The following is a 27,247-nucleotide window of genomic DNA, read 5'->3' on the forward strand; positions in this document are numbered from 1 at the left end:
CATACCTTCTGACCACAAATGTAGTGAGGAGCTTGAGTCCGATGACGGTCGGCTGCTGCCTTGGTGCGTCTAGAGGTCTGGGCCAAGTCCCTCCTGGCCTTATTCTAGGTCTTACGACACCTCCGGCTAGAGCAGACGGCTAGAGCAGACGGCACCGCAGCGTCGAGTTCCTGGATGGGAAACAAGGGGGGTTGATAACCAACAGAACATTCAAAGGGTGACATACCTGTGGATGCCACTGGTAGAGTATTGTTGGCGTACTCTACCCAGGAAAGCTGCTGACTCCAGGAGGCAGGATTACGAAGCGCCAGGCAGCGGAGTGCTCTTTCAAGATCCTGGTTGGCTCGCTCAAATTGACCTTGACACATTGACTGAGGGTGATAACCTGAAGACAGACTCGTAGAGGCCCCGATCTGTCGACAGAATTCTTGCCAAAACCGGGAGAAAAACTGGGGACCCCGATCAGAAACCATGACCGCAGGCAACCCATGGAGCCGGAAAACGTGGTCGATAACCAGTAGCGCGGTCTTCTTGGCTGAGGGGAGTTTGGGGAGGGCAATGAAATGGAACGATTTAGAGAAACTATCCACCACCGTAAGGATAGCGGTGTTGCCCTTAGAGGGGGGAAGACCAGTAACAAAGTCCAAGGCAATATGAGACCAAGGGCGGGTGGGAATAGGGAGAGGACATAACAGACCTGACGGAGGCTGGTTAGAGGTCTTCGTCTGGGCGCAGACTGAGCAAGCCAACACAAACTGCCTGACATCCTGGCCTATAGATGGCCACCAAAATCGTTGACGGATGGCTGCCAACGGTCTCCTGACTCCCGGGTGACAGGTTAGCTTGGAGTCGTGGCCCTACTAGAGAACTTCAGAGCGAAGGGGCTCAGGAATGAACAACCGACCCGCTGGACACCCCACAGGAACAACCACTCCTCGACCGGCCTCGCTGACAAGTCTCTCAATCAGCAAAGTAAGAGCCCCCACAACCACCCCATGAGGGAGGATTGGGTTGGCAGAAGCCGCTTCTCCCGGGGACTCAAAAAGGCGAGACAAGGCATCAGGTTTGACATTCTTGGATTGAAGAAAAGTGCCCAGCGAGCCTGCCGAGAACTCAGCCTCTTGGCTGAACGGATATATTCTAAATTTTTGTGATCCGTCCAGATCAAAAAAGGCTGAGTGGCCTCCTCCAACCAGTGACGCCACTCCCCCAAGGCCAGCCTGACTGCCAGCAGCTCCCTGTTGCCGATGTCGTAATTCCGTTCAGCAGGGTTCAGAGGGTGCAAAAAGAAAGCACAGGGATGTACTTTCCCATCCTGGGAGGAGCGTTGGAACAAGACAGCGCTGACCCCAACATCTGATGTGTCAACCTCAACAATGAATTGTCTCTTAGGATCTGGAACAGAGTGAACAGGAGCAGAGATAAACCAGGACTTAAGATTATCAAAGGCCTCATGAGCCCGAGAATTCCATACGAAAGGTGACTTAGTAGAGGTGAGCCCAGTTAAGGGTGCAGCCACCTGGCCAAAATTCCTGACAAACCACCGATAAAAATTGGCGAATCCCAGGAATCGCTGCAAAGCCTTTCTAGAGTCGGGTACTGGCCATTCAGCGACTGCCTTAACCTTGACAGGGTTCGGTTTAACCTCCCCTTCCGAAACAATGAACCCAAGGAATGAGACCGACTTGGCGTGGAACTCACACTTCTCCGCTTTGACAAAGAGCTGATTCTCTAGCAAATGTTGGAGAACAAGGTGAACGTGGTGGGTGTGTACCTGGAGAGAGGGGGAGACAAGGATGGTGGGCACTCGATGCTCTGGGAGACCTTGGTGAAGTCCCCCGCTGACCATGGCAAAAGACGCTTTCGACAAAGTTGGATCCGGGACTCGATGCGTAAGGCCAAGCTGATAAGGTCCTCCAGATCTGCCGGGGTCTCCTGAGCTGCCATCTCATCCTGGATCTGAGGATCCAACCCCTCCCGAAACAAAGCACGCAGCGCACCCGCATCCCACTTGCACTCAGCGGACAGTGTTTTGAACAGAATGAGGTAGTCAGTGACGGTTTGATTCTTCTGTGAGTCGAACAAACTTAGCAGCCGCCTCATCTCCCCTGACAGAACGGTCAAACAACTTTTTCATCTCCGTGCTGAAATCAACAAAACTGGAGCATATAGGTGACTGAGCATCCCACATGGCTGTCCCCCATGCTCGAGCCTTGCCGGTGAGAAGAGTGATGACGTAAGCCACCTTAGTTTGTTCAGAGGCATAACGACCTGGCTGAAGAGCAAATACCAGAGAACATTGGACAAAAAGGCTTGGCAAGAGTTTGGGTCCCCGTCATAAGGAGGTGGATTGTTGGCATGTGGCTCAGGGTTGGAACGAATGTGGGATGAGACTCGTATCTCCTGCTGAAGATCTTGAACACGGCCGCTTAAATTAGCCAGTTGAGAGGTGAGGGAATCAACCTCCTGAGAGGTAGTTGAGAGCTGACTGGCATGACACCCAATCATAGCACCCTGGTGGGCCAGAGCAGAACGGACATAGTCTTCCTCCGCTGGGTCCATTTTGGTCAGTCCGTACTGTCAGGACTCAATTCGATGGGACGAAGGGTGAACCAGAGCCAACCGGTGGGCCGGGAAAAGGTGGCCGGTCAAAACGGTCGCTGAGAAGCCTCCCACTGTAGCCATTACCAGCATCCGCCCGCTAGAGGACCGAGATAGGACAAAACGAGAAACTAACAAAATAAAAAGTCAAAAAGGCAAAAGACAGCACTAACTAGACTGAAAACAGGACTAAGACTGGAGAAACAAAAAACTGAGCAAACTAACAAACTGGGGTTCAGAGTCAGAATGAACGAACATCAAACGACGGACTGACAAAGGACAGAAAACACAAGGAGATTAAGTAGGGAGGATAATTGACAGAAATGGGGTGCAGGAGTGTGAAACAATTAGGGTTAACAAGAGGGGAGGAGTTAACAGCAAAGCACATGGCGAGCTGTCAAAACAAAGGCCATGTGCTCCAGGACAACAAAACACAAGACAAACACAACAGGCCACTGCCAACCCCTGACAGCTTGAGGAAAGCTGCACTGAAAACAGAAACAGATGATGGCAGCAGACTGAAGAAGCTGTGTGTCGGGTGGGTAGGATCACCTGCAATGGCAAGGGCCGTTCATAGCACTTCATGAGAATAGGGGTAAGTGCAACTGGCCAGTAGTCATTGAAACAGGATGGAGATAACTTCTTTGGCACTGGAAAGATCGTCTTGTAAGGGTCCCCCTTTTCCTGAAGAACGGAATCCAGAGGCCCTGGTCGAAGGTCAATGCGTGTTCAGTCTTTTCTTTGCGTCTCTTTAAAAATCACTGATATTTATTAATCTTTTGCGTTTCCAATTGTAGTACTGACCTTATACATAATTTCATCTGACTCCAATCTTTTGTGATTTTAGTTATATTTATTTAAATGTAACTGTTGATCCCTCTAGTTGTGATTAAATTTGGATCATTATTAACTATAATACTTCCTAGTTTCGACTTATCGTTCGTTAGGAGTCAGGTCACTTAGAGACCTTTTTTGGCCAGAACAGACTCACGACACATCTGGGATAGTCCAGGTCTTAGTCAGAGGCTACCCCGTAGATCGCTTACCTTAATGCAGCCATTTCCTCAATAGACTAAAAAAGAGTAATTTTTATGCGTTCCCTAAGTAATAGCATGCTAAGCCAGTTTGGTGGCCACAAGTCAAGATCTCAAAAACATGCCCCCGGCTCCATCCATTGATAGTTGATCTGACTCACTCTAGCATGCCAACAATGCGGAAAACCTCAGAAGTCAGTAACCTACTAGGTTATTTCAAACAATATTAGAAGTTAACCAAGATTAATGTTTATTTTGCCAGGCAAGAATGGTTTCCAAATTGGTATAATTCATGGACATTTGCACAACTGATCAGCAGTACAAAAATAACACAAAACAAAATAAAACAAACATAAAAGGTCATTATATCTGGTCTTCAGAAAAGTACATAGTATGTTGTATGGGGACACACACCACACTACGGGCCAATCTGGTTAAAGAATCGCACCTTGTTGTGTTTTGTCACTTTCCTTATATACTCAGACCAGACAAAGAGATCACAAATGTAGTTGTAAAAACCTTTTGGTGTTTAGGTTCCCGTGCTTCAGGGTCACACCTGGCTGGAACACTTTCAGAGACCCAATAGGATACTCTCTTTTGTTTACTCTCTTTTGAAGTCCTTTTGTTCCTTTGGATATCCCTTCTCAGATTAGTCTTATTGCATTTACAGGTTTTTGATTCAGCTCCTTACAGTCTTATCTTTGACAGTGATGGACTTTGTGACCGTTACATCATTGATGCACTGAGGTGTTACTGAATGTGGCAGCCTGCTTGAACATACTCCAGCCAGTGGTGCTAAAACAGTCTTGAAGGGTTTCTGATGTTGTTGTATTTTTGGAAAGCCTGCATGATTGAAATCCCCAGCCAAGATGAGAAAAGCATCTGGGTGGGTTGTCTGCTGCTTGTGGTACAGATCATTTAGTGCCTCACTCCTGTTGTTATTGTTGTTGTTGGAGCTAGGAGGGATATATACAGCAACGAGCAGTATGGCTGTATATTCCCTCTGAAGTTAGAATGGCTGGCACTTAATTGTCATGAATTCCAACAGAGATGAACAGTGTTTGCAGACCAAAACACCATCGTGGCACCACATGTCATTAATGGAAACACAAAGCCCACCGCCGCGGGTCTTACCTCCCTCAACGAGAACTCTGTCCGCTCAATAGTATGTTAGTGATTCGAGCTGAACGGCGCAGTCTGGTATGCTGTTGTTGAGCCATGTTTCCATAAACACAAAAACACAACAGTATCTTACAGTAGTCTGTATTGAGCGTAGAAGTCTGATACAGTCCAGTTTATTGTTCAAGGAGCTTATATGATGGTGGGGATAGCTGGCTTGTTTGGGTTAGCCACTAGCCTAACCTGGATACCTCTGCATTTACTCGCTTTCTCTCACATCGGTGATGTGCAATCTTAAGATTAGTTAATTAGGGTTTAGTTCCCCTACATTAAGGCTATTCGTGGATTTCTGGGTGTCTGGCCAGAGAAAAACTGGCCCCAACTGAGTCTGGTTTCTCCCAAGGTTTTTTTTTCCTCCATTCTGTATGGATGGACTTTTGATTCCTTTCTGTTGTTGCTCTGGCTTGCTTTGTTGGGGACACTTAACTTCTAGGCAAATTGATTACAGAGACCGTCTCTGCATTTAATAACAAATTGTTCAATCGCATTATTATACATCCCTATCATTGTATTCTTCTACTTTATACTGTTCAGTGCTTTGATACAATCTGTGTTGTTAAAAGCGCTATATAAATAAAAATAATTGATTGATTGAAGACAGTGGTCAGCATGTTAAAGAAGTACGTGTCCGCCAATCAGAAGGATTGGGATGTCAAACTTCCCCTGGTAATAATGGCTATCAGGGCCACCCTTCACAGATCTACTGGAGTACCCCCATTCGAAATGATGACGGGGCAACAAATGACACTACCCTTACACCTTCTGTACCAGACCGGTGCCACGAACCTTGTCACTGCCTACACCACTCACCAGTACCTAGAATAGTTGCATCAGCACCTGAAAACAACATATCAGGAACTCAGTGTTGGAGACAAAGTGTGGCATTACAGTTTCGCCCTACCACGGCCGAACACCCCTCATCGAGCCAGTCCTGCGATGGGTGCACCGAAACCAAATAAAGAGGGGAAGACCAAACCCACTGACACAGACCGACTATCACACCTCACAGATGCATTTCCTAACACGCTAGGGAAACACATAGCTAGGTTTCTCAAACACAACACCTCCCTCATTGCACTACTAGAATTGACCTCTAGTAAGAAGAGTTTCTCCACACATGCAACCATTGTTTGTTGTCCTAACCTCATTCAGTGTCCTTGTGTCCCCCCATGTTTTATGTCAGTGTTTTTTGACACATTTGATTGAAGTGATGTATTTGTCGAAATATAATTTAAGACTTTAAGACTTTAAGCCAATAAGACTTTAACACAGTTGTTAAGATTGTTATAAAAGCCAAAGTTTCTCGTGCTTCATACAAACATGTGCAAGCTCATTTCACATGGTCCTTGTGTCGGACTTCTGACAATTTGTACACAAATCTGACAATTTGTATTATTAGTAGTTGCGTGTGTAATTTCGATATTTTTGTTTGTTTCATGAATGTCTGCAGTAGCCATTATTTGTCATCAGCCAACCTGATTTACCTGTTTCTTTATAAAAAAAAGGGAAAAAAAGGTATGTTGCTTTCATGTTCAGAATGTTGTGGATGTTAACATGTGCTGTTTAGGAATTGTGAAGTTTTATTGTTTTTATTAAGTTTTCTCGTTGTACCCAATCAGTAGATTTGAGTGTCATTGCTGCAGTGGCCATTATTTGTCATCAGCCAACCTGATTTAAAAAAGAAAAAAAAAGATAAACCAGTGTAACGAATTAGCTCAAAAGGGGGAATATTTAGAATTAATTATAGCTAGGTATACTTAATAATAAATCTTTAGATTATATTTTAGAATTAACTGTGGCAGAATTAACTGTGGCAGAATTAACGTTACAATTATTTGATCTGTTTGTCCACCGAGCAGACAATATACAGTAATTATTTATCAATTCTAGGAAAGGTTATTTTCCTGGCCAAGGAAGAATAGCTTTCTTCTCTGCAGTACTAGCAGTGATTTAGCATTTAGCAAGGGTCAACATTCAGTGTCTTCAAATTGTGAGCAGCACCCAGAGACAATTAAATGTTAATATAAGGGATTTAATAAACGGACCTATATATGACATACAACACTAATACTAACAAAAGACATATACATAAGATACATGAAAGTAAGGAAGAAAGAGAGAGAGAAGGAAAAGGATGGTAGTATTTCACATCAATTAACTACAACCTAGTGAGAATCATCAAAGAATCAAATTTCACCTTAAAAGAGGCTCAAACTCAAACACGCATCCAACTAGTTATAAAAGTTACTTGCATTAGTTTTTGTTGCTGCAAAAGAATCCTGATGCGGTAGACAAGAAGTTGTAAGCTGGGGGTTTTCCTCTGGTTCCTTTTGAAGGAAGGAAAGTCCTCAGCGAGTAATTAGGATATGTTAGGATATTATAATATTAGGATAAATAAGATAGTGAGAAAAAGGGACATATGAACAACACAAACAAATATGAGGTATATTCATAACTGTTTAATAATTGCTTAAAATAAAGAGAATGGCTTTATGTGTGTGCATGATGCGTATTGCAATTGTGTGGCCAGACCACGTCTCTGGTGAATCCATAGGTAAATGGCACGGGGGTTTGTTACTCTTTGTTGGAATGTTTTTTTTTTTGGAGCTTTGATGTAGGGACTATAAAGATGTAGATATGAGGCCCAGGTCTGTAATTTATAAGCAAATGTTAAAAGGCGAAAAAGGGTCCTTTAAGACAATGACCAAATGAGCATCTTGATCTTAGCAAGACGCTACACCAGGATGAAAGAAATCCATGTGTGAGTGTGTCGTTCTTCAACCGCTACATAAAGTTGCTAAGGACTAAAGGGGATGATCATGTTGATGCAGATGAGAATTGTCCATAATCCATACAGTGGTGATCTTAAGATGAATCCAAAAATCCCAGATGCACAGGCTTGACAAAACCATCCATGTACATACATGTTCCTTGTGAAACACCTTCCACAAATGGGAATTCACACAGGTAGATGCTTTAATATATGGCAAGGGCTTCATCCAATATGGGTAAACACACTGAAGGACCATGTTTCTCCTCTGAGAAGGCTTGCACATGTGGTATTAGCGCCTCATGCTAAGCCACTAAAGAGTAGGCCTATGCCCTGAGGCCCCTTTGCAACAAACAATACAAAGCATTAGCATCCAATGAAACCAAAAGCAAAGCAAGATCAAGCAGGACAATCCTACCTCAGCAGATCCCCTTCCTCTCTGTGTATACAGGGTTAAATGCCTAGATACCTGCCACTCACCAGTGCCCCTTTACTGGTCAGAAAGAGAAACTACAGGGCAAACATGATAACAGTCTCTATGACTGTTACATAGCCCCTTCTTTACTGGAAGACTTGGCTAGAGAGATTGTCATCAAAACACAAAGAATAATTGACAGGGTCCTAAACAACTCTAGCTGGACCCTTCCACTTACTAGACAATTTGGCCATGAACCCATCGTCTGCTCTAGACAAAGGATGTGCCTACACCCAGACCATATCTCCCACCTGATAATGGGTTTGCTTACGCTTATGGTTATAATAGCGTTGCTGTTTAGCCTGGGCTTGTTCTACACTTTCTTTGACAAGACGGATGAGGTTATGGTGATGTTACAAAGTGGGATAAATTATGTGACTAGGATCTGGGGTACTACGAAATGAATTTACATTACATTTACATTTAGTCATTTAGTGTCTGCTCTTTCCAAGGGACCTTTAAGCTTTCTTCCTAGAGCTATCTCTGCCAGAGTAAATCCAGTACTTTCTTGCCAAGCAGTATTGAAGGCAAATCTCAGTTCAGTCAGCCAGCGATCCCATTGCCGATGTTGAGCTGCTACGTAGGATGTACTCTGACTGTACTCTGAATGACTTGGTAAAATCAGGTGGCATTAAGAAAGGGGCTTGCAGTAAACTTTGCTTGATAGTCTCAAAGGAATCTTGAGACTATCATCTGACCATGTCCATGTTGCTTTCTTCTGCTTCAAAGCGTGTAAGGGAGCGGCCTTTTCTGACAAATTAGGAATAAATCGATGATACCAGCCTGCCAATTCTGAGAAATGTTGGGAGTTGGGAATGCATTAATAGCTGCCACCTTGGCTGGTTCCATCCTGACTCCCTCTTTGGATATGATGTGAGCAAGAAAGGTAATGGTATGCTGCATGAAATTACATTTAGCCAGATTAAGTGTGAGCCCTGCATCGTGTAGACATTGTAACACCTGGTTGATATGTCGGAGATGTTCTCTTCGTTTATTGAGTACACAATTATATCATCAATTTACACTAACTAGACAGCTGTCAACGTTTGCGCTTTCGCGAGACTGAGTACACGAGACGTAAATTAAACTAAAACGGATTTAATTCCAAAGCAGGCAAAAATAAAGATACAAAGGGCAGGCAGGCAGAACAGACAGGCAGGCAGGCAGGCAGGCAGGCAGGCAGGACAACAACCAGGTAGGGACATTGACGATCGGACAAACGGAATTCAAAACACAGGACTTAAATACACAGGGTAAATTAACAAGACACAGCTGAAGACAATGATATAATTAACACAGAGGGAAGGCAGGGCACAGGGAGCACATGGCACGAGACGAAAACAATAACAAAAGTGTCCAGAGATGTGACATTACCCCCCCCCCTTCCCGGAAGGTGCGTCCTCGCACCTAAAGAGTAACATCAACAAAAACAAAATGACTAGGAACTGGGGATACAGGATCTTGGGAGGAGGTTCCGGTGGAGGACGGCCCCCAGGAGGGGGCAGACAGACAGGAGTCCAGGGAGGAACAGATGGAGGAGGAGCCAGGAGGAGACAGGAGGAGTCTGGAGCAGGAGGAGATCCAGAGCCCAGCTATGGTGGTCCACGGTGGAGCCGAGCGGAGGGAGGAGCCATGGAGGAGGAACAGCCATCGACTCCATGGGGCTGACCGACGGCGGCGGAGCAGGTGGTAGAAGACTGAAGCGAGACGGAGAGCCGAAGAGCCAGGGTGACGTCGGGTGACTGACACGGAGACGGGGGACGGGAAGGACAGGCGGAGCCAGAGCGACTGAGGACTGAGGTGAAGCCGGAGGGAAGGAGGAGCCTGACAGAGCCGGTGGGATGGAGGGACGAGGTGAAGGCGGAGGAGAGGAATCCCGAGGCGACGGATGGTCGACGACAGACCAAGGCGGAGCCGGAGGGACGATGGAGCCTGGTGGACTGACGGACCACGGTGGAGAGGAGGAGCTAGAAGCCCATGGGGAGCCGACGGGTCTACGAGCCGAGATGGAGTCTGGGAGTCGGAGGCAGGACGGCGAGGCGAGGGATCCTTCACCCTCGTCGGCGATGGGGACCGGCAGACCCATGGCAAGCTCCAGTTGGTGAGCTGAGGATGAGCGCAGGGGCTGCTGGGATCCATCGACGTAGTGTGACCAGGGTTGGAGGGTGGGAAAACTGGAAGCGCACATGGCGCGGGCACAGGAACGGGACGGAGTGCACGGGGAACAGTCTCTTGGGTGTGCCCTTGAGGCAGGCATACAGGACGGCTGGGCAGAACCAGCGGGCTTACGGGACAGCTGGGCGGAACCAGCGGGCTAACGGGACGGCTGGGCGGAACCAGCGGGCTAACGGGACGGCTGAACGGGAACAGGAACTCAGGATACAGGGGAGGTGCCCAGTCTAAGTCCAAGTCCACATCGTCCAGCTCCTCTTGTAGATCCAGCAGCCCCAGGTGGATGATCAGCTCATCCTCAGCCGATGTGCAGTGGGCGGAGCTCCACTCCGCGCTCTCATTGCAGTCGGCTGACTTCACGGGCGAGCTCTGTTGTCGGCTCACGCACCTGGTCTGTCGCAGTCAGCTAGGGTCGGTGGCAGCCACGGCTCTGTGGCGCTCCTCGGCGAGGGCGTGGTCGTCCCACACCAGCCCACCGCGCCATGCAGCGAGGCTCTCTTGGACTCCGCAACGCCGGAGATGATGGCTGGAGCTGGATTGGGCTTGGTGATGTTAAGTCATTGACGATTTGCAGGACACCAGCACCCACTCGATGTATGCAGCGAGGCTCTCTCGAGGAGTTCCCGGACAGCTGAGCCGATGTTAAGTCCGCGGAAGTAAATCTCGCATAAAAAGCTGTCCGGGTAACGGGAGTCGTTTGCGAGGAGGAAGAATGTCTCTGTATATTCCTCGAGAGAGCAATCCCCCTGCTCCAGCCGGAGGATGAGGACAGATGGGTCAATAAACGGGGTAAACATAGTGACAAAAAAAAAATAAAGTCAAGAGGGGAAAAACTTTTAAGGTCCGATCGTACTGTCACGTTTGCGCTTTCGCGAGACTGAGTACACAAGACGTAAATTAAACTTAAACGGATTTAATTCCAAAGCGGGCAAAAATAAAGATACAAAGGGCAGGCAGGCAGAACAGACAGGCAGGCAGGCAAGCAGGACAAAACCAGGTAGGGACATTGACGATCGGACAAACGGAACTCAAAACACAGGACTTAAATACACAGGGTAAATTAACAAGACGCAGCTGAAGACAATGATATAATTAACACAGAGGGAAGGCAGGGCACAGGGAGCACATTTCACGAGACGAAAACAAAAACAAAAGTGTCCAGAGATGTGACAACAGCACTTTCCTTTTACCCTCTTCAGCACATGCTCCATTAATCTTTGGAATGTGGCAGCGGCATTTTTTTAAACCAACGGAAGGCGTCGGAATTCAAATAAAGCTACAGGTTTCACAAACTATCTGCCAGTAACCACTCTTAAGGTCCAATGTTGAGAATATGGCAGCTCCATGCAGAGACTCCAACATTTCTAGGACCTGAGGCATTGGGTATGCATCCAAATGAGTCTTGGCATTGAGGTTACGATAATCAATGCATAACCTAAAGCTGCCATCCTTCTTTGGGATGACTACTACTGGAGACGCCCATGGTGAAACTGATGGTTGTATGATTTCCTTTCGTAAGAGTTCCTTGATTTCATCGTCTACAAACGATGATGCTGCTTATCTATAGCTAGTCTGTATGCCTTCTTCCTCACTGGAACCTCATCGGTAGTTATGATGTGGTAGTTATGATGCATTTATGATGCAGTTATTCATTTGTATGCCCAATGTCTTGTGAACATACAGTGGGCCAGCTGAATAAAATACCTTCCAATTCCTTCTTATATGGCTGATTAGTTACAGCTCTTTGTACAACCTGTTGAATGGATTGTAGAAACGGTTCTGTAACTGCTGCAGTTGGAACAGCCAGATAGAAATGCACAGAAAATGTGCCTGAGAAATGGAAACACATGATCAGTCTGGTCATTTCGAGCTGTAAGCCTATACTGGGCTTTTTTTAAATCAAGCACAACTCCTGCCTTTATTAAAAAATCCATACCTAGGATAACTGGCACCAACAGATATCTGTCCCTCAAAATGAATGTCAAAGCAAGCCTTTGACTCTGGATCTCACATGGCCACTGCACTTTTCCAATGGCTTTGTGTCTCTGGCCATTGGCCAACATGAAACTTTGCTTGGATCACAAGGTTCACCCTGGCTCAATTGTTTCCAAAGAGATTCCTACATAAGCGTCAAAGTGCTTCCAGTATCTACCATTGCAGAACAGAACCTACTCCGAAGCTGTACTTTTCGGTGCATGTTTTGCTTGGGGTTCATGTGAACTAAAAGATCTTTTCCTTTGCTCATCTGTATTGACTTGATTCCAATACCTCTTTGCTTCATTAAAATCCTGTTCAGTTTGAGTACCTATTCTGACTAATTCACTCACTTACTTTATCTCATAACAAACTTGCTAGTCGGGGGTTACAGTTTCGAAGTATGGCTTGAACTATATCCTTTTCTGACATCTCTCATTTCCATCTTAGACACAATGCACAGTAATAAAATGCAAAGTCTCCTATACCTTCCATTGCCCCTTGCTTTCTCTCCAAAGGTTTACGTGATGCCACATCCTCATAATCTTCACTAAGAAATGAACAAAGAAACAACTCCTTGAATTGTCTCTATCCATGCACATTTTTTCTCTCTGCCTGCCACCAATCCTTGGCAGTCCCCTTCACCACTGACGTAGGGGCAGCCAGTATCTCACAATCATTGAGTGGGCGGACAGCAAAATATTCCTCGCAACCTTCTATGAAGACAATAGGATCTTTGTCTTGACAGTCACCAAAGCAGGGGAAATCCATCTTAAATGGAGGGTTATATGCTGAACTTGAGTTTCCGGAAAAAGTTAATTGGTGTTATGGTACATTATAAGTTTGATCTTGAGATTTGGATCTAGATGATACGGGAGTAGACATAGAAGGAACCAAAGCCTTTAACTTGCTTTCGATCTGTACATCTCGTCTTTTTAGGCAGTCTATCACTGATTGCCCCAGATCCTGCATGGCTACTTCTATTTTCCTCTCAATTCATTCACATTTACTTCTCATGTGATACTACAGGCAGTCCTACATTGTCTGGCATCTAGTCTGGATTCCCTGTTTGGGCACCACTCTATAACAACCACTCTGACACACAAAAGCTTAGGCTATAGCTCTTTTAGGGAGGATTCAAAAAGTGTCCATGATCTGATGGAAGTCCAGCAAGGCACGAAGTTCTTTGGTAGTTTGGCATGGCTGTGTGAAACTGAGGTCTGAAACTTTGTCTCCTGTGTTGCATTCCTCTTGTGATGCCGTCTGGTTGTAGTAGACTTTCTGTTGCACAGGTTCTTGAAGTTGTTCATTTGATAGGTTGTTAGTGAGTAACAGAGGACTGAGGTGATGTTCTGTGGTACCTCAGTGTTTACATCAACTTTGGCCATGAGAGACTTACTAGTTCTGTGTGGTTGTTGAACCTTGTCACCGAGTTGCTCTTGGAGTCAGACAATAAACTTTAGATGTCTGGTTAAGTTTCCAGTTGTTCTTATCTTTTTGGTTTCTTGAGAAGCGTGACTGGTCCTATTGTTTCCAGCGGTTATACTGGTAGATGTCATGGACATGGGGTCACATACTTTGTCCCCTTGATGTAGATCTCTGGTGAGGATGAGTGCAGGGGCTGCTGGGATCCATTGATGGTGTGTGGCAAGGGTGGGAGGGTGGGTTAACTTGAGGCGGCGCACAAGGCGCGGGCACTGGAGGCAGCGCAGGGCAGGCGGCCATCTTGTGCAGTGGATCAGGGCAGGCAGCCATCTTGTGCAGTGTATCAGGGCAGGCGGCCATCTTGGGGAGCGGCGCTGGGCAGGCGGCAATTACAGGAGTTGATGCGGTGTCCTCTTCCTCCTCAATACCCAGAGTGAGCGCTGACCCCACAGTCACTAAAGCAAATTCTACAAACTTTGCAAGTGACTCACATGGACCCTCTCAAACAAGTTTCGTCTTGAGTGGCTGATTTATTCCCTCATGAAACAACTCCATCAACAAACAGTCCGGAAAGTCTGAGAGGTAAGCCAGGTCCAGATATTCCTGGGTGTAATCCTCAAGTGTTCGGGTGCCCTGCTTGAGGGTTAGTAGAGATATTGCAAGGCGCCTACCTGGCCATGGGTCGGGTGAAAAGCCCCTGGATCCTGGTGTGAGGTTGCATTCTGTCATGATTGAGGGGTCTGAAAGCGTGCGGATCCATTTGCAGGCTTTTATTGAGCAAAGGCATAGTCAAAGCAGGCAGGCGTCAAATCACAGCAAACAGGTGTATCAGAGGCAAGGCAACAACAAAATCCAAAAACAGGCAGAGGTCGGGTCAGGCAGCAAACAATCAGAATATCAAAAGACAGGCAGGGTCAAAACCAAGGAATCTAAGACTCTGGAAACACAAGGAAACTCGGGAAACAACAATAGTACAATGCAACCTGCAGGTGAGGGCCTACAACAGTATTTATAGTCCTTTAACAGGTAGTAGCAGCAGAGGGAGTGATCACAACATTTGGGAAATGGGTGTCACCATGTCATCGGGGCTCAGTTCTCGCTAGCTGAGCAGAGGCAGCTGTATCCGGGATCTCATCCTTTCGGTCATGAGCCAAAGCTCATGACCATAGGTGTGAGTAGACTGACCCGATAAATCGAGAGTTTTGCCTTGCGGCTCAGCTCCTTCTTCACCATGACAGACCAGTACAGCGACCGCATTGCTGCAGAAGCTGGACCGATCTGTCGATCTCTCGTTCCATCCTCCCCTCACTCGTGAACAAGACCCCCCAAGATACTTAAACTCCTCCACCTGAGGCAAGAACTCCCCACCAACCTGAAGGGGACAAGCCACCCTTGACCGAGTGAGAACCATGGCCTCAGACTTAGAGGTGCTGATTCTCATCCCAGCCGCTTCACATTCAGCTGCAAACTGCCCCACTGCACACTATAGGTCTTGGCCAGATGCAGCCAACAGGACAACATCATCCGCAAAAGGCAGAGACGATGTCCTTTGGTCACCAAACCGGACCCCCTCCGGCCTCCAGCTGTGCCTAAAAATCCTGTCCATAAAAATAATGACAAAGGGCAGCCATGTCGGAGTTCAACATGCACTGGGAACAAGTCTGACTTACTGCCGGCAATGCAAACCAAGCTCCTGCGCTGCTCATACAGGAACCGGACAGCCCTTAACAATGGGCCCCTTCCCCCATATTCCCAGAGCACCCCTACAGGACACCGTGAGAAACCGGACGAATGCCTTCTCCAAATCCACAAAACACATGTGGACTGGTTGGGCAAACTCCCAGAACCCTCCAGTATCTTGAAGAGGGTATAAAGCTGGTCCAGTGTACCACATCCAGGACGAAACCCGCATTGTTCCACTTGAAGCTGAGGTTCGACTGTCAGATGAATAATCATCTCCAGTACCCTGGCATAGACTTTGTGTGTGACCCCCTATAGTTGGAGCACACACTCCGGTCCAGAGGAGCTTCTTAACAACCTCAGTGACCTCAGTCAGGGTGATGGTCGAGTCCCTATCGGGGCCCGGCCCTTGTTAGCAGGATTGAGGAGATCCTCAAAGTATTCCTTCCTCCACCCGACAATGTCCAAGTGTCCAAGACATGCAGCCAGAGATCAGATGATACAACCACAAAGTTCGCCCTAGGGTGCCACATGTACTGGTGGACACCCTTATGCTTGAAGAACATGGTGTTCGTTATGGAAAGACCGTGACTAGCATAGAATTCCAACAACCACTCTGGTTTAGATATGGGGGGCCGTTCCTCCCAATCACGTCCCTCCAGGTGTTGCTAGCATCACCAACGTGAGCGTTGAAGTCCCCCAGCAGGACAATTGAGTCCCCAGATGGAGCACTTTCCAGCACTCCACTCAAGGACTCCAAGAAGGCTGTGTACTCTACACTGCCATTTGGTCTGTAGGCACAAATGACAGTCAGAGTCCTCCCTCCAACCTGAAATCACAGGGAGGTGACCCTCTCATTCACCAGGGTAAACTACAACACATGGCAGCTAAGCTGGGGTGCTATAAGCAAGCCCACACCAGCCCGTCGCCTCTCACTGCGGGCAACACCAGAGTAGTGAAGAGTCCAGCCCCTTTTGAGGAGATGGGTTCCAGAGCCCAAGCTGTGTGTGGAGGTGAGCTTCACTATCTCTAGCCGGTACCTCTCTACCTCCCGCAACAACTCAGGCTCCTTCCCCCCCAGAGAGGTGACATTCCATGTCCCTAAAACCAGATTCTGTTTCGAGGGGTTGAGTTACCAAGGACCCAACTTTCGATTGCCGCCCCCCTAAACCACAAGGCACCGGCCCCTTACGGTCCCTCCTGCAGGTGCTGAGCCCACGGGAGGATGGTCCCACGCCGTTGTTTCGAGCTGGGCCTGGCCACCAGGCGCTCGTATGCCAGCCCCAGCCCCAGCCCCAAGCCTGGCTCCATGGTGTGGCCCCATCTGCGCCGTGCGGGTGACTGCTCTTTGGACTGCTCTTTGTCTGGCTTGTCACCTAGAACCTGTTTGCCTTGGGAGACCCTACCAGGAGCATATAGCCCCCGGACAACCTAGCTCCTCCACCACGTTAAGGTAGCCTAGGGAGAGATAGTGTTAACAAATCTACATTCTGGTGTAAAGCAGCATATAAAAAGGTATAAAAAGGACAGTAGTATACAGTTCATTTTCCAGTAAAGTCGGTTCTGTCAGGATCATTACCAAAAAATATGTTCCCAATAATACAGCTACAGCTTAAGAACAATCCTGTTCCAAAAACAAGCAGCTCTGGGACAAGTTTGTTCCCGACAGTACAACTATAACTAAGAACAATCATGTTCCCCATACAAGAGCTTAAGAACAAGCATGTTTCAATACAACTACACAGAACAAGTGTGTTTGATACTGAAATAGAATAATGCTGAAATGAAGGCTGAATCTGAAACTGTTGCCTTTGGAGGACACATTTGGCGGAAGGAAGGCAATAAAACAATGTCTAAAAATTTTACTTTTACTTTCTGCCTCCTGAGACACCTTTACTGGTTGATAATAATGGCAGAATAGATATCCTTTGCTTATCCTTTAATACCCACAATCCAGGGTAGTTGATCAAAATACAGATGGTGTCTGAAGTTATTCTAGTGAGAAATCAGTATTAGTAATTAAATATCCACTTATCAATAAAGCTTGTTCTATTTGATCTATACCATTGAATTGTTAAGCTGCCTCAGAAGCATTTCATTACCTTCAAGTACAACAATTTGCAAAGTCTTTGGCTGAAAAGCAGCTATTTAGCATGTCGGCAGCCAAGGTTTTTGAATGGAGAAGGGCTGCAACAAAAATGGTTCTATTTGCACCATGGTTGTTATTCCTGCTCCTTTGTGTTGTAAGTACTATGAAATAAAGGCAACTTGACTAGGTTAGAGAGAACATAAGACACATTTTTATGTTAACATGTCAATCTCATGTTAATCTTGAGTAAATATAGTGTAGTCTTCGGTTTAATCAGATTCATAAAAAAAATACAGCTTACAATTCCCCCCCGAAAACAGACAAGCTCCTTCTCAGTTTGCTGGGTGCACACGCATATAACAATCCAAATCTTAACAGTGTAAACAACTCAGAAAACATAAAATGGTATTGTATCCCCCTTTAAGCACAGCATATTGCATCGTCGTAATGACAGTAACATAGACCAACACTGCCATCTAAAAAAATAAACAAGCCTAAGCAACACACATAGCCATAGCAACATAGATGTTGCCAATAACCTGAGAGCATTAAAATAAACTTACTGTAGGTTGTGAAGACATTTGAGAGAGTGAAACATAGCAGCTTTGGTGAAGATGCTTGATCTCTTGATATCCTTCATGGGGATGAAGTTCCCATCTGAATTTGTTCTTGAGTCGGTCACATAACGAGTCCATTTCAATAATGCAGTAATGCGTGAAGTAATGCTAACTTCTAGAATCAGGCAGCTTATGATCAATTCACATGTTCAAGTTGAATGCATTGGAGGTGAGTCTATGGGGAAATGAATTCCTCGCTAAATTCCCATTTTCTAGTGTTGATGGCGTTTTGCCTCCCAAATTTTGCCTGCCATATTATGTTTGATTTAATTAATTGAGCAATGCGAAAACTGCTGATAATATCTTATATAGATGCTTTGATAAGTATAGATGAGGCTCAGCTGAGAATCAGCTGATGTAAGCTTGACTAACATTACCTGCCTGATCTTTATAGATCTTGATCTTACTAGATTCTTTGATCTAGTTTATGTCTCCCCTTTGATTACATTAGTTAGATTATCTGTGTCCTGGTTTGCCTGCATAATTAGGTTTGTGAGTGAGTTACCGTAAATTCTGGACTATAAGCCGCTACTTTTTGCATAGGTTTTGAACCATGCGGCTCATACAAAGGTGCGGCTATTCTGCAGATTTTTTTCCACCGCTAGGGGCGCTCTAACCGGAATTAGAATCAAAACTAAGACAAAATAAATGCAAAGAAGAATAAGCTAGTTCAAGAAGAATACGCTAGTTCAAGAAGAATACGCTAGTTCCTCTTTAGCAGATATAAGTCGGTATATGACAGCAGATATGACACGGAAAGCGAGACTGATGGAGACAGATGTGATGAAACGCTGCTGAGTTTGTTCAACTCCGACACTGAAGAAGACGACTTCGTGGGTTTCAGCGGAGATGGTTAAGGTGACGTGATTTCACACACAGGAGAAATGAAGATAAATACTGTAAATACCGGTTATTTTCTCTTGGTTCTGTCCCGTTTTAATCAGCAAAGTTGCTGCCGTGTTAAAATACAGGTTAGGAAAGGATCTATTTAGGTACATACATGTACATTTACAATTCAAAATCGTTCTGTTCCTGTAGTAAATATCTAATCTAAAAACATACATATCTGTGGCTTGTAACTTTTTTAAATAGAGCAGATGCGGCCTGTATGCAGGTGCGGCTTGTTTATTTTTTTAATTTTTATTTTTTTAAAAATAGAGCGGGTGCGGTTTATATGCAGATGCGCTTTATAGTCCAGAATTTACGGTAATCATTTTTTTGTTTGAACAGTTGATGGTTTGTGGAAGACCTTTTCTTTTTAGTTTTGTGAAACACTCTATTGAAATCTCTCTTTTTCATTGTGTTCTATGTAGCAGCAGCGATAAAGAATAACTAACCACAAAAATCACTTCGCCATCATTAACCAGCTTGACCTGTTGTAAATCACTTTTTTGTTCAATTGAATTCCTGAACATGTAAATGTTGTTATTTTAATATTTGTGCAAAAGTGCATAGTGCTGCTACATTTATTTGTTGTGTGTTGGTTTTTTGGATTTCAGTCTGTTCATCAGTATGTAGCAATGCCATGATAATATTTAAGTGCCCCAATTATGTACTTTTGAAAATGACCTTTCATGCAAGTATGTAACAGCTCCAAGTGAATCTGAAAGTGCACCGTATATGAAGTTATTGTCTCTCAAAAGAAATAGTTAACTTGGAATCATTAAAATGAGATATTTTTAAAACAAATCCCAAGCTGTTTCATCTTGTTGGCACATTTCACAACATGGCACATTAATATATTTGCCTTCCTACTTATTGGTCTTTTTGCGTTGGTCTGAATAAAAAATTAAAATTCATTCTTTACCAATAGGTGCTGTCTTTTAGAGCTATAAAACAGCAGTTTCTCTTGTAACACTATACACAAAGTTGCACTGCGCTCACAAGCACTGTTTTATCAGAGGTTACAAGCATGATGCAAACCAATGACTGCAGATTAGCATAATTTTTGGGAGTCATTGAACAAGTAATTAAAATAAAATTAAAATTAAATATTTTTTGACCCTCCTGCATGTCAACCTATTGTTGGGTACTCCCAAAACTAAAATATGAACCTTTCATAACCCATAATAGGGGCACAGTATATAAGTCATAGCAGCCATACAAGCCATAAACTACAATGGTTAAAACAATAACGAAAGACGTGAGATGACATATACAGCAATCTCAACAGATTTTGTGAGGAAATCATAATAATATATTGATTGGTTTTAATGAGAGTTTAATGTTTTTCCACTAGAAACTAAATTATATGGAAACATTTATAGGACTTCACTATTCAAGTCACTTATTGTATATGTAACAAATTAGAGAAAAACATCAGTGTTTTAAACTTATGGGGCGTACACATACAAGCATGCACCTACACATAATCTCTGTGTAATGAATGGTTGATCTTACTTGTTAGAGCGTGCAGAGGTATCTTGTAGATTTCCAAGATCGAATAGCTGAGAGCTCTTCAAATCTAACTCCAAACAACCCTTCAGGAAGAGCGCCACATTATCCTAAGCACACATAAACACACATGTGAGTGAATCCTGCATAAGACTAACTTCACACATACATTAAAGAGTTGAAGGGGAGGCAAACTGACATCTTCGGTTTAAATCATCCACTGCTTGTTTCTCTCTCTTTCTCACTCTTTCTGCAAGTGTAAAAAACTTTACTCTACCTCAGGTGCAGGACTGCCTTTCTCTCCTTCAGGTGGCTCTGTGCCTTTTGTTGAAACATGCAACCTGATCTTTGTTATTTGCTACTCTCTGGTTCCCAGCTCCAATGAAAGGCCCCTGATTCTCCCTTTAGTTTTCACACTCTCTCTCTCTCGGACCTGGAAGGGTGGCACAGTTTCCTTCCTGCCCCTAGTGATTGTTGTTCCTTTGTTGTTTTGAAGGGACACAACTTTTTGTCCTACGCCCATGTGTGTGAAAGTAAGAGAGTGAGAAAAGAGAGAGAAAGAGACAGTGCCCTCCCCTAGAACTGAACCGGCCCCTTCTGACAGTACACAATAATAACATACAAATGACAAAGCAATATTTCTATGTTGTTGTACTAAAGAAGTCTGCAGTACTGCTCATTAGTTTGAGTGAAGATTTCAGCTGAGAACATGATCATTTGATTTAATTAACTTCTCATATACTCAGTTTAGCGGGACTCAAGTTCTGAAAAAAAAAAAAAAAACATTTATATATGTCTAATATATGTGTTTAAACTTTACATTTTAATTATATGTAAAAAATAAAATTATTTTTTTAAATACATTATTTTATTTTATCAATATAACTTAAGAAAAGGCAAATTATATTAACTGTAAAATACCACCCCCTGCTGACCAGGAGGTCATGGTGCAGAACAGCTGATTACAAGATTTTCAACTTCTGTTAGGTTCTGTACAAAAGAACATGTTTTGCATCTCTTTCATTTCACTTCTTTTCCCAACAGAAAGAGTAAAAGACTTGAAAATGTTGACATTTTAAAAACATCAGGCAGACCCACTGATTAATGGACACAGATCCCTGCACTACTCGCCTTGTAATTACTGTCTTTAGGTTCTAGGAATTATTTAATTTATTCATTCATTCAAGATGTGTATTTGTGTGACTGTTGCAGAAAATTCAACTTCAATTCTGTTCTGTCATGTGGCCACTGCGATTTGTGGTGTGATTGGACCACAGCTGATAGGCACGTATTCCATTGTTAGTGGAACATAGTCTAGAAAGAAATATTTTATTAATTATTAGCCAATATTTCCTATTTCAACCATATTCTTTGAAGCGAAGGCACAGGTGTGGATTTATGCATGCCCTAGACTCGTGGTGTGAGCGGTATTGGAGCAGAACCAGAGCGATTGCTCTGGCCTTGGAAAAACGCTAAATTTCACATCTCCGCTTTGCTCACATGTCCTGACACACACAGACACACATAAACGGCTTTCGGACAGGCTTTTTAACCCAACCACATTTTTATTATTTAACCCAACTGAATAGAGTGCAAAGGATTGTAAGATCAACTACAATTCATCAAAATCAATTCAGAAGAAGGTACCTGTCACAATACTCTGTTGAGAAAGCACAAGGAAAAGGATGACGCTCTGGAATATCAGGCTCTGTTATTGCTTTCACATTTTGGACTTAAAAAAGATAGAGACTATGGGACTGGTTCAAATATTTCTAATGTATTCTAATATATTAATAAACAAACCACAGCTGGTCCAAAATGGTCCTTACTAGAACTAGGAAGTATGCACTGCACTGGCTCCCTATCAAACATCTAAAAATACCAAAATACTTGATCAAGCTCTTATAACATTATAGTCCTGCACATCCGCTGCTTTCTCAAAACTCTCGATTATAATCGATTTGATTACAGAGTCTTCATATATTAAAAATGTGTTTAATCTCGTCAGTATTAATTACCATCATTCTATTTTTCTATTTGATACTGTTCAGTGCTTTGATACAATCTGTATTGTTGAAAGCGCTATATAAATAAAAGTGACTGATTGATAGATTAACATCATTTATATATTAAATTAGACAGTCAAATTAAATATTTGACCATTTTAAATAACAAATAATGTAAAATGTCTTTTATGACTATTATTGTTGATATTTGTAGTCCTTCAGCAACTGTTTAGCATTGAATGATAAACCATGCTAAATAGTTGCTGTAGCATTACAATTGCATTCCACTGGCATGTGCTAAACCCAGATTTATCCATTAGATGAAAATAGCAATATCAGATAGTGAGGTGCAAAGTATACCACAAGAAATGTTTCACTGATCCAATCAGTTTTGCATTGGGAATGGAGATATTAGGCTGATGTAGCTTTCAAGTGGTAGTTAAGAGCATTATATTACATTTCTTCAGAAGCTCAAAAATGATGATGGTGCATGGACACATGCAGTGAACATGTGAGTGCCAAGTGATTAATTTAATAATAAATAAAAGAGCTGCAGATACTGATTGTGTAATGCAGTCATGTTCCTAGGTTATGCACAGAATTCCTCTTTATGTTCCTTCACCTCCAATCATACAGCCTCCCACCAAGAAAAACAGCCAGCTCATACACACTGCACTGACACCTGCTTTAAAACGAACTGGTGAGCAGACATAATATTTGTGGTGGAGAAACAGGCAAAATAAAAAGAAGCAGACTGCTGAAGTAGGTAGTGGATAGGGGATGCAGAACCGGGCAATCTTATAAAATAATTAAGTGACATTTTTCATCTAATTTCTGTTTTCGAACATAACCTATGCAAAAAATGTGTTACCTATAAACAAATATGTGCAAAATTTATACATTTATTGTGTCTGAACTTTAAATTCAATCTTTGAAAATCTCTCGAACTACAGATTATTTACTCCAATTATGATTAATAACTGACTGAGCACATTTAGCTGTTAAACCTTGATAAACTCCCTAAAACATTACAGGTCTGCACTTCAGAGTGGCCTCCTTCTCTATATGAGCACACAGTTAAAAACTAAAACATTACCCTATTACAGCAGTTTATGCAAAATTAACATCAAGCAAAACTCGAGAGCCCCCTAACTGTAGACTGAATAGCAAGCCTGGAGGGCCAAAAGTCCTACAAACCAAAAAACAGGAAAAGGAAGGGGTGTTAACCTGTTTTATTATGATACTGGAGATAACAGCGTGTTTGTGCAGTTTGCTCTTGACAATAGTTATGAGCTAGCTACAAGTGCCAAGAAGACCTGCATTATTTTAAAAGACGACCGACCGTTTTTATGAAAGTGCAATGATTGCAACAATTAAGGTTGTGGTATTTTGTTTTAAAACAACATAGAAAACGTCCATTTGGCTGCATTGCATAATATTCTTTAAAACTAAAATCTTAAAAATGGATTTAAGGCAACTGCCATCAATGAATATTTGAATTTTAAATAAATTATTATTTTATACCTTTTAGAGTTTAATATATTATATTACAGATAAATTCATTGATCATTACTGATGTCAGTGTTATATTGGCTTTCAGGGGTTTTTTTTGTTTACATTTTTTCAACCAATAACCAGTTTCATGAGATCCAGTGTTTGTAGCAAAGTCAAAATGTGTAGCTGTATAAAAATAGCACAAGTTGACGAAAGTTTACAAAGATTTTTAATAACCATGAGAAGCCATGCAACACACTACACACATACCATAAATAAGACCAAACTGTGAAAAAAAGAAACTCAGGGCTTAAAGACACAGACTAGATAATTAATAGGAACTCCAACAAGTGTGCATTAATCAGAAGCTGAGCAGTCCTGGAGGGCCAAGGTGGAGCTGATGACTCTTGCGAGTCAGGAGGAGTCTATCTGGGCACTTCATCTGCTGTGGGCTCTGGCTGATTGTTCATCACATGTTGCTCTATGGCAGATTTCAGTGAACTCATCTACATAATCGTCTAAACAAAGGCCACAATGAAAAACAAATGATTCGTCCTCACAGTCCCAGGCAGGGTCATATTGGAGGAGACTGTTCAAAAATCTTTTTTTCTCTTTGAATTGGTTTTCTGTAATATTTGTATAGCAATACAACAAAAACATTTTTGGGCTTGTTTGATTCTGTATCGTCATCTTCCATTTTTTATATTCTATATCAGCTATGGCCACTAGTGTAAAACACTAATTATTGGCCATTGTAATTGGTCAAGAGGTTCTGAATTGTTGCACTCCTTAACTAGAATATAATATTTAAGCAATATAGCATTAAGAAAAACTGCTGAAATTCTGAAAAAGTTCAGCAGAAAAGCAGAATTAACAAACTATTAGGGTATCAGTGTTATTATCAAGAAAGTTTAAAAAGTCCACAACTTTTAAAGCGCAAAAGATATTCCAGCATAATCCATTGCACAATTGTTGTTAAGACATAGCAAGCCAAGCAGAGAGTTGGATAGAGAGATTTAAGGAATGCTGCAATGTAATTAACCATATCTGTTATTAGGGTGGCAGCGCTGATTAGTAAACAGGGAAGATAAGACCCAATCTAACAAGGGAAGGGGTGAGTGATGGAGGAGAAAGGATATGGCCCAGCCAAACTAAACTCTTCAAAACACAAATTCTAGACACTGAGTAATTAACACCTGTTGTTTTCACTCATTTGTTTTTCTTCTGGCTATCATGACAAACCTTTTTATTACACCTGCTTTCATCAAAGAAGTCATGAAATTAATAGTGAGTTGCCTCTAGGGGGCATAGCTCCAAAACACTGCAGGTAGTCTTGCTTGTTCTAATTATTTATGGGTGGCCATAGACTTTGTGCAGAACAAAAAAAAGAGCACTAAAAATAACAATAGGTGCCTCTACTCCTTTGGTGCTTGGCCTAATTAGTTACTTTCCATCTCTGTGTATGACCATGTACTCCTACATGTGTACTACATGTTATTCACTGTTTGTGAATAAAACCTGTCTGACAGTAGTTGCTCTGTCATTTTTTTCTGAAAAAAACAGGGGGTAAAATGTCCAATTTAATGGAAAAAGTGTACTTTTTAACCCATCAAATCCAGGGCTTTGGGTGGTAAAGAGTGCTTAAAATGAGCTGTGTTAGACAAATACACGGGGTTGTTCTGAAAGATAAAGAAGTTTCTGACTTTACACAGATCTGCACAAGTCAAATACAATAGGAACAGAGTCGGGAAAGATGTATGATTTCAAACAGACCAGGTGGACGTGGATAAGACCGGATGGGAACTCAGTCACGAAAGGGTTGAATCTACACTCCAAAAAACTGCGTGCCACAAAAAACAAAACCATTTCCAACAACTGATGAAAAAGTACATCATTTGCTATATCTAGTAATGTTAAGGCATCTGTGATTGAGCGGTACAGTTGTTCTCTTTAAAATAAGATGTCGCGATTTTTAACAGCCATCAACTGAAAGCGTTATTATGACATTTTACAAGATCTTATCCTAGATATAATGCAAGCTCAAAATCACAAAAGCATTAAAATGCGACCACTGAATGGATTACAGAGTGCAGCGTGGCAGGACCTTTACCTGCTTTACCTGCAGCTATTCCAGAGTGAACATGTTCAATCTCAAAGTTCTCAAAGATTGGTTTGGTTATGCACAAAATGTGGTTTCTCTTGAGAACAAATAAAGATGGTAAATACATGTAATTATAATGAGATACTCTATAAGAACTCTATATAAAACTATATAATTGTCTAAGGTAATAGTGAACTAAACTAAACAAGAGCTTCTTGTGGTATGAGCACATAGGCAACTTTTATTAAACAAACTGGAACTACTGCTGCTGCTTGCTGGTGTCAAATAACACTGTGCACCCTATACTAGTGCTCTCAGGTGCTCCATGTAATGCTGATCAGACTGAATCAATATTTACACCAGTACACAACAAGTGATACTTTATACAAATAAATTATAATCTTTGATTGCAATCAATTGAATGATGTGTCAAATGCCAAAGCATTACAGCCATTGCACATTTATAATGGCACTTAATCGTAATAACACAAGTGGAGTAGAATAAACTGAATTACGTTATAAACACTCCACTCCAAAACACATCTACAATGATAACAAATATTGTTACTTACGGGAATTATTCTCACGCACAGTAATATCACACAATTGAAAACAGACTTTAAAGGAATAAACAAAGCCAGAAGAAACTCTTGTATTACTCCACTATGCTGGATGCTGCGAACTGAAACTTCTTTGCAAAGTTCGTCTTTGCATGTGTGAGGCAGGGAATTTTGCTGGGTTATATACTAAATATACAGTGTACAGTGTAAAATAAGTTTCTACACAAGTAAAAGCTATAATTTAAAAATCAACCATCATTAATAGCATACACCTCAGCAATGCCGCATGAAGCATAAAAAAAGAGAAAAAATAAAGAACCAATAGCTAAACCCATTGTCAATACAGGTTATTTTGTCACTTGTGCTGGCATACTGATCATGCACTTTTAAGTCTCCAGAATTCACTATAAAGTTCTTTGTGACAGTTTCTCCAAATTCAGTGGTTTGAATTGAAAGGCCTTGGTGTGTTATTGACACTTGAATTGATATTTCTTAAAATGGATACCACATCAGTTTGCAGACTGGATATAACAATTTCCCCTGCCTCCCAGTAAGATAACTGAGGTCTGATCAGATCAAAAAAGGCTCTGAAAGCAGCGGTTGACAATTCAGCATATCATAATTGAGCAGTGTATTTAAGTCACAATCCACAGAACACTTCCTGGGGATCTCATAC

General features: G+C 42.9%; 1 protein-coding gene across 1 annotated transcript in view; it reads right to left on the reverse strand.

Moving 5' to 3' along the window:
* Window positions 1-20,808, reverse strand: part of limch1b (LIM and calponin homology domains 1b) — a 107,436-nt gene extending 86,628 nt beyond the window's left edge. Inside the window, 3 exon segments of the mRNA XM_043257392.1 lie at window positions 17,963-18,067; window positions 20,417-20,520; window positions 20,688-20,808. Coding sequence (XP_043113327.1) covers window positions 17,963-18,039 — 77 coding nt within the window. The 5' untranslated portion in view covers window positions 18,040-18,067; window positions 20,417-20,520; window positions 20,688-20,808.
* Between the last annotated feature and the right edge of the window lie 6,439 nt (window positions 20,809-27,247).

The sequence above is a fragment of the Puntigrus tetrazona genome, chromosome 14 (assembly GCF_018831695.1).
Source record: "Puntigrus tetrazona isolate hp1 chromosome 14, ASM1883169v1, whole genome shotgun sequence".
NCBI lineage: Eukaryota > Metazoa > Chordata > Actinopteri > Cypriniformes > Cyprinidae > Puntigrus > Puntigrus tetrazona.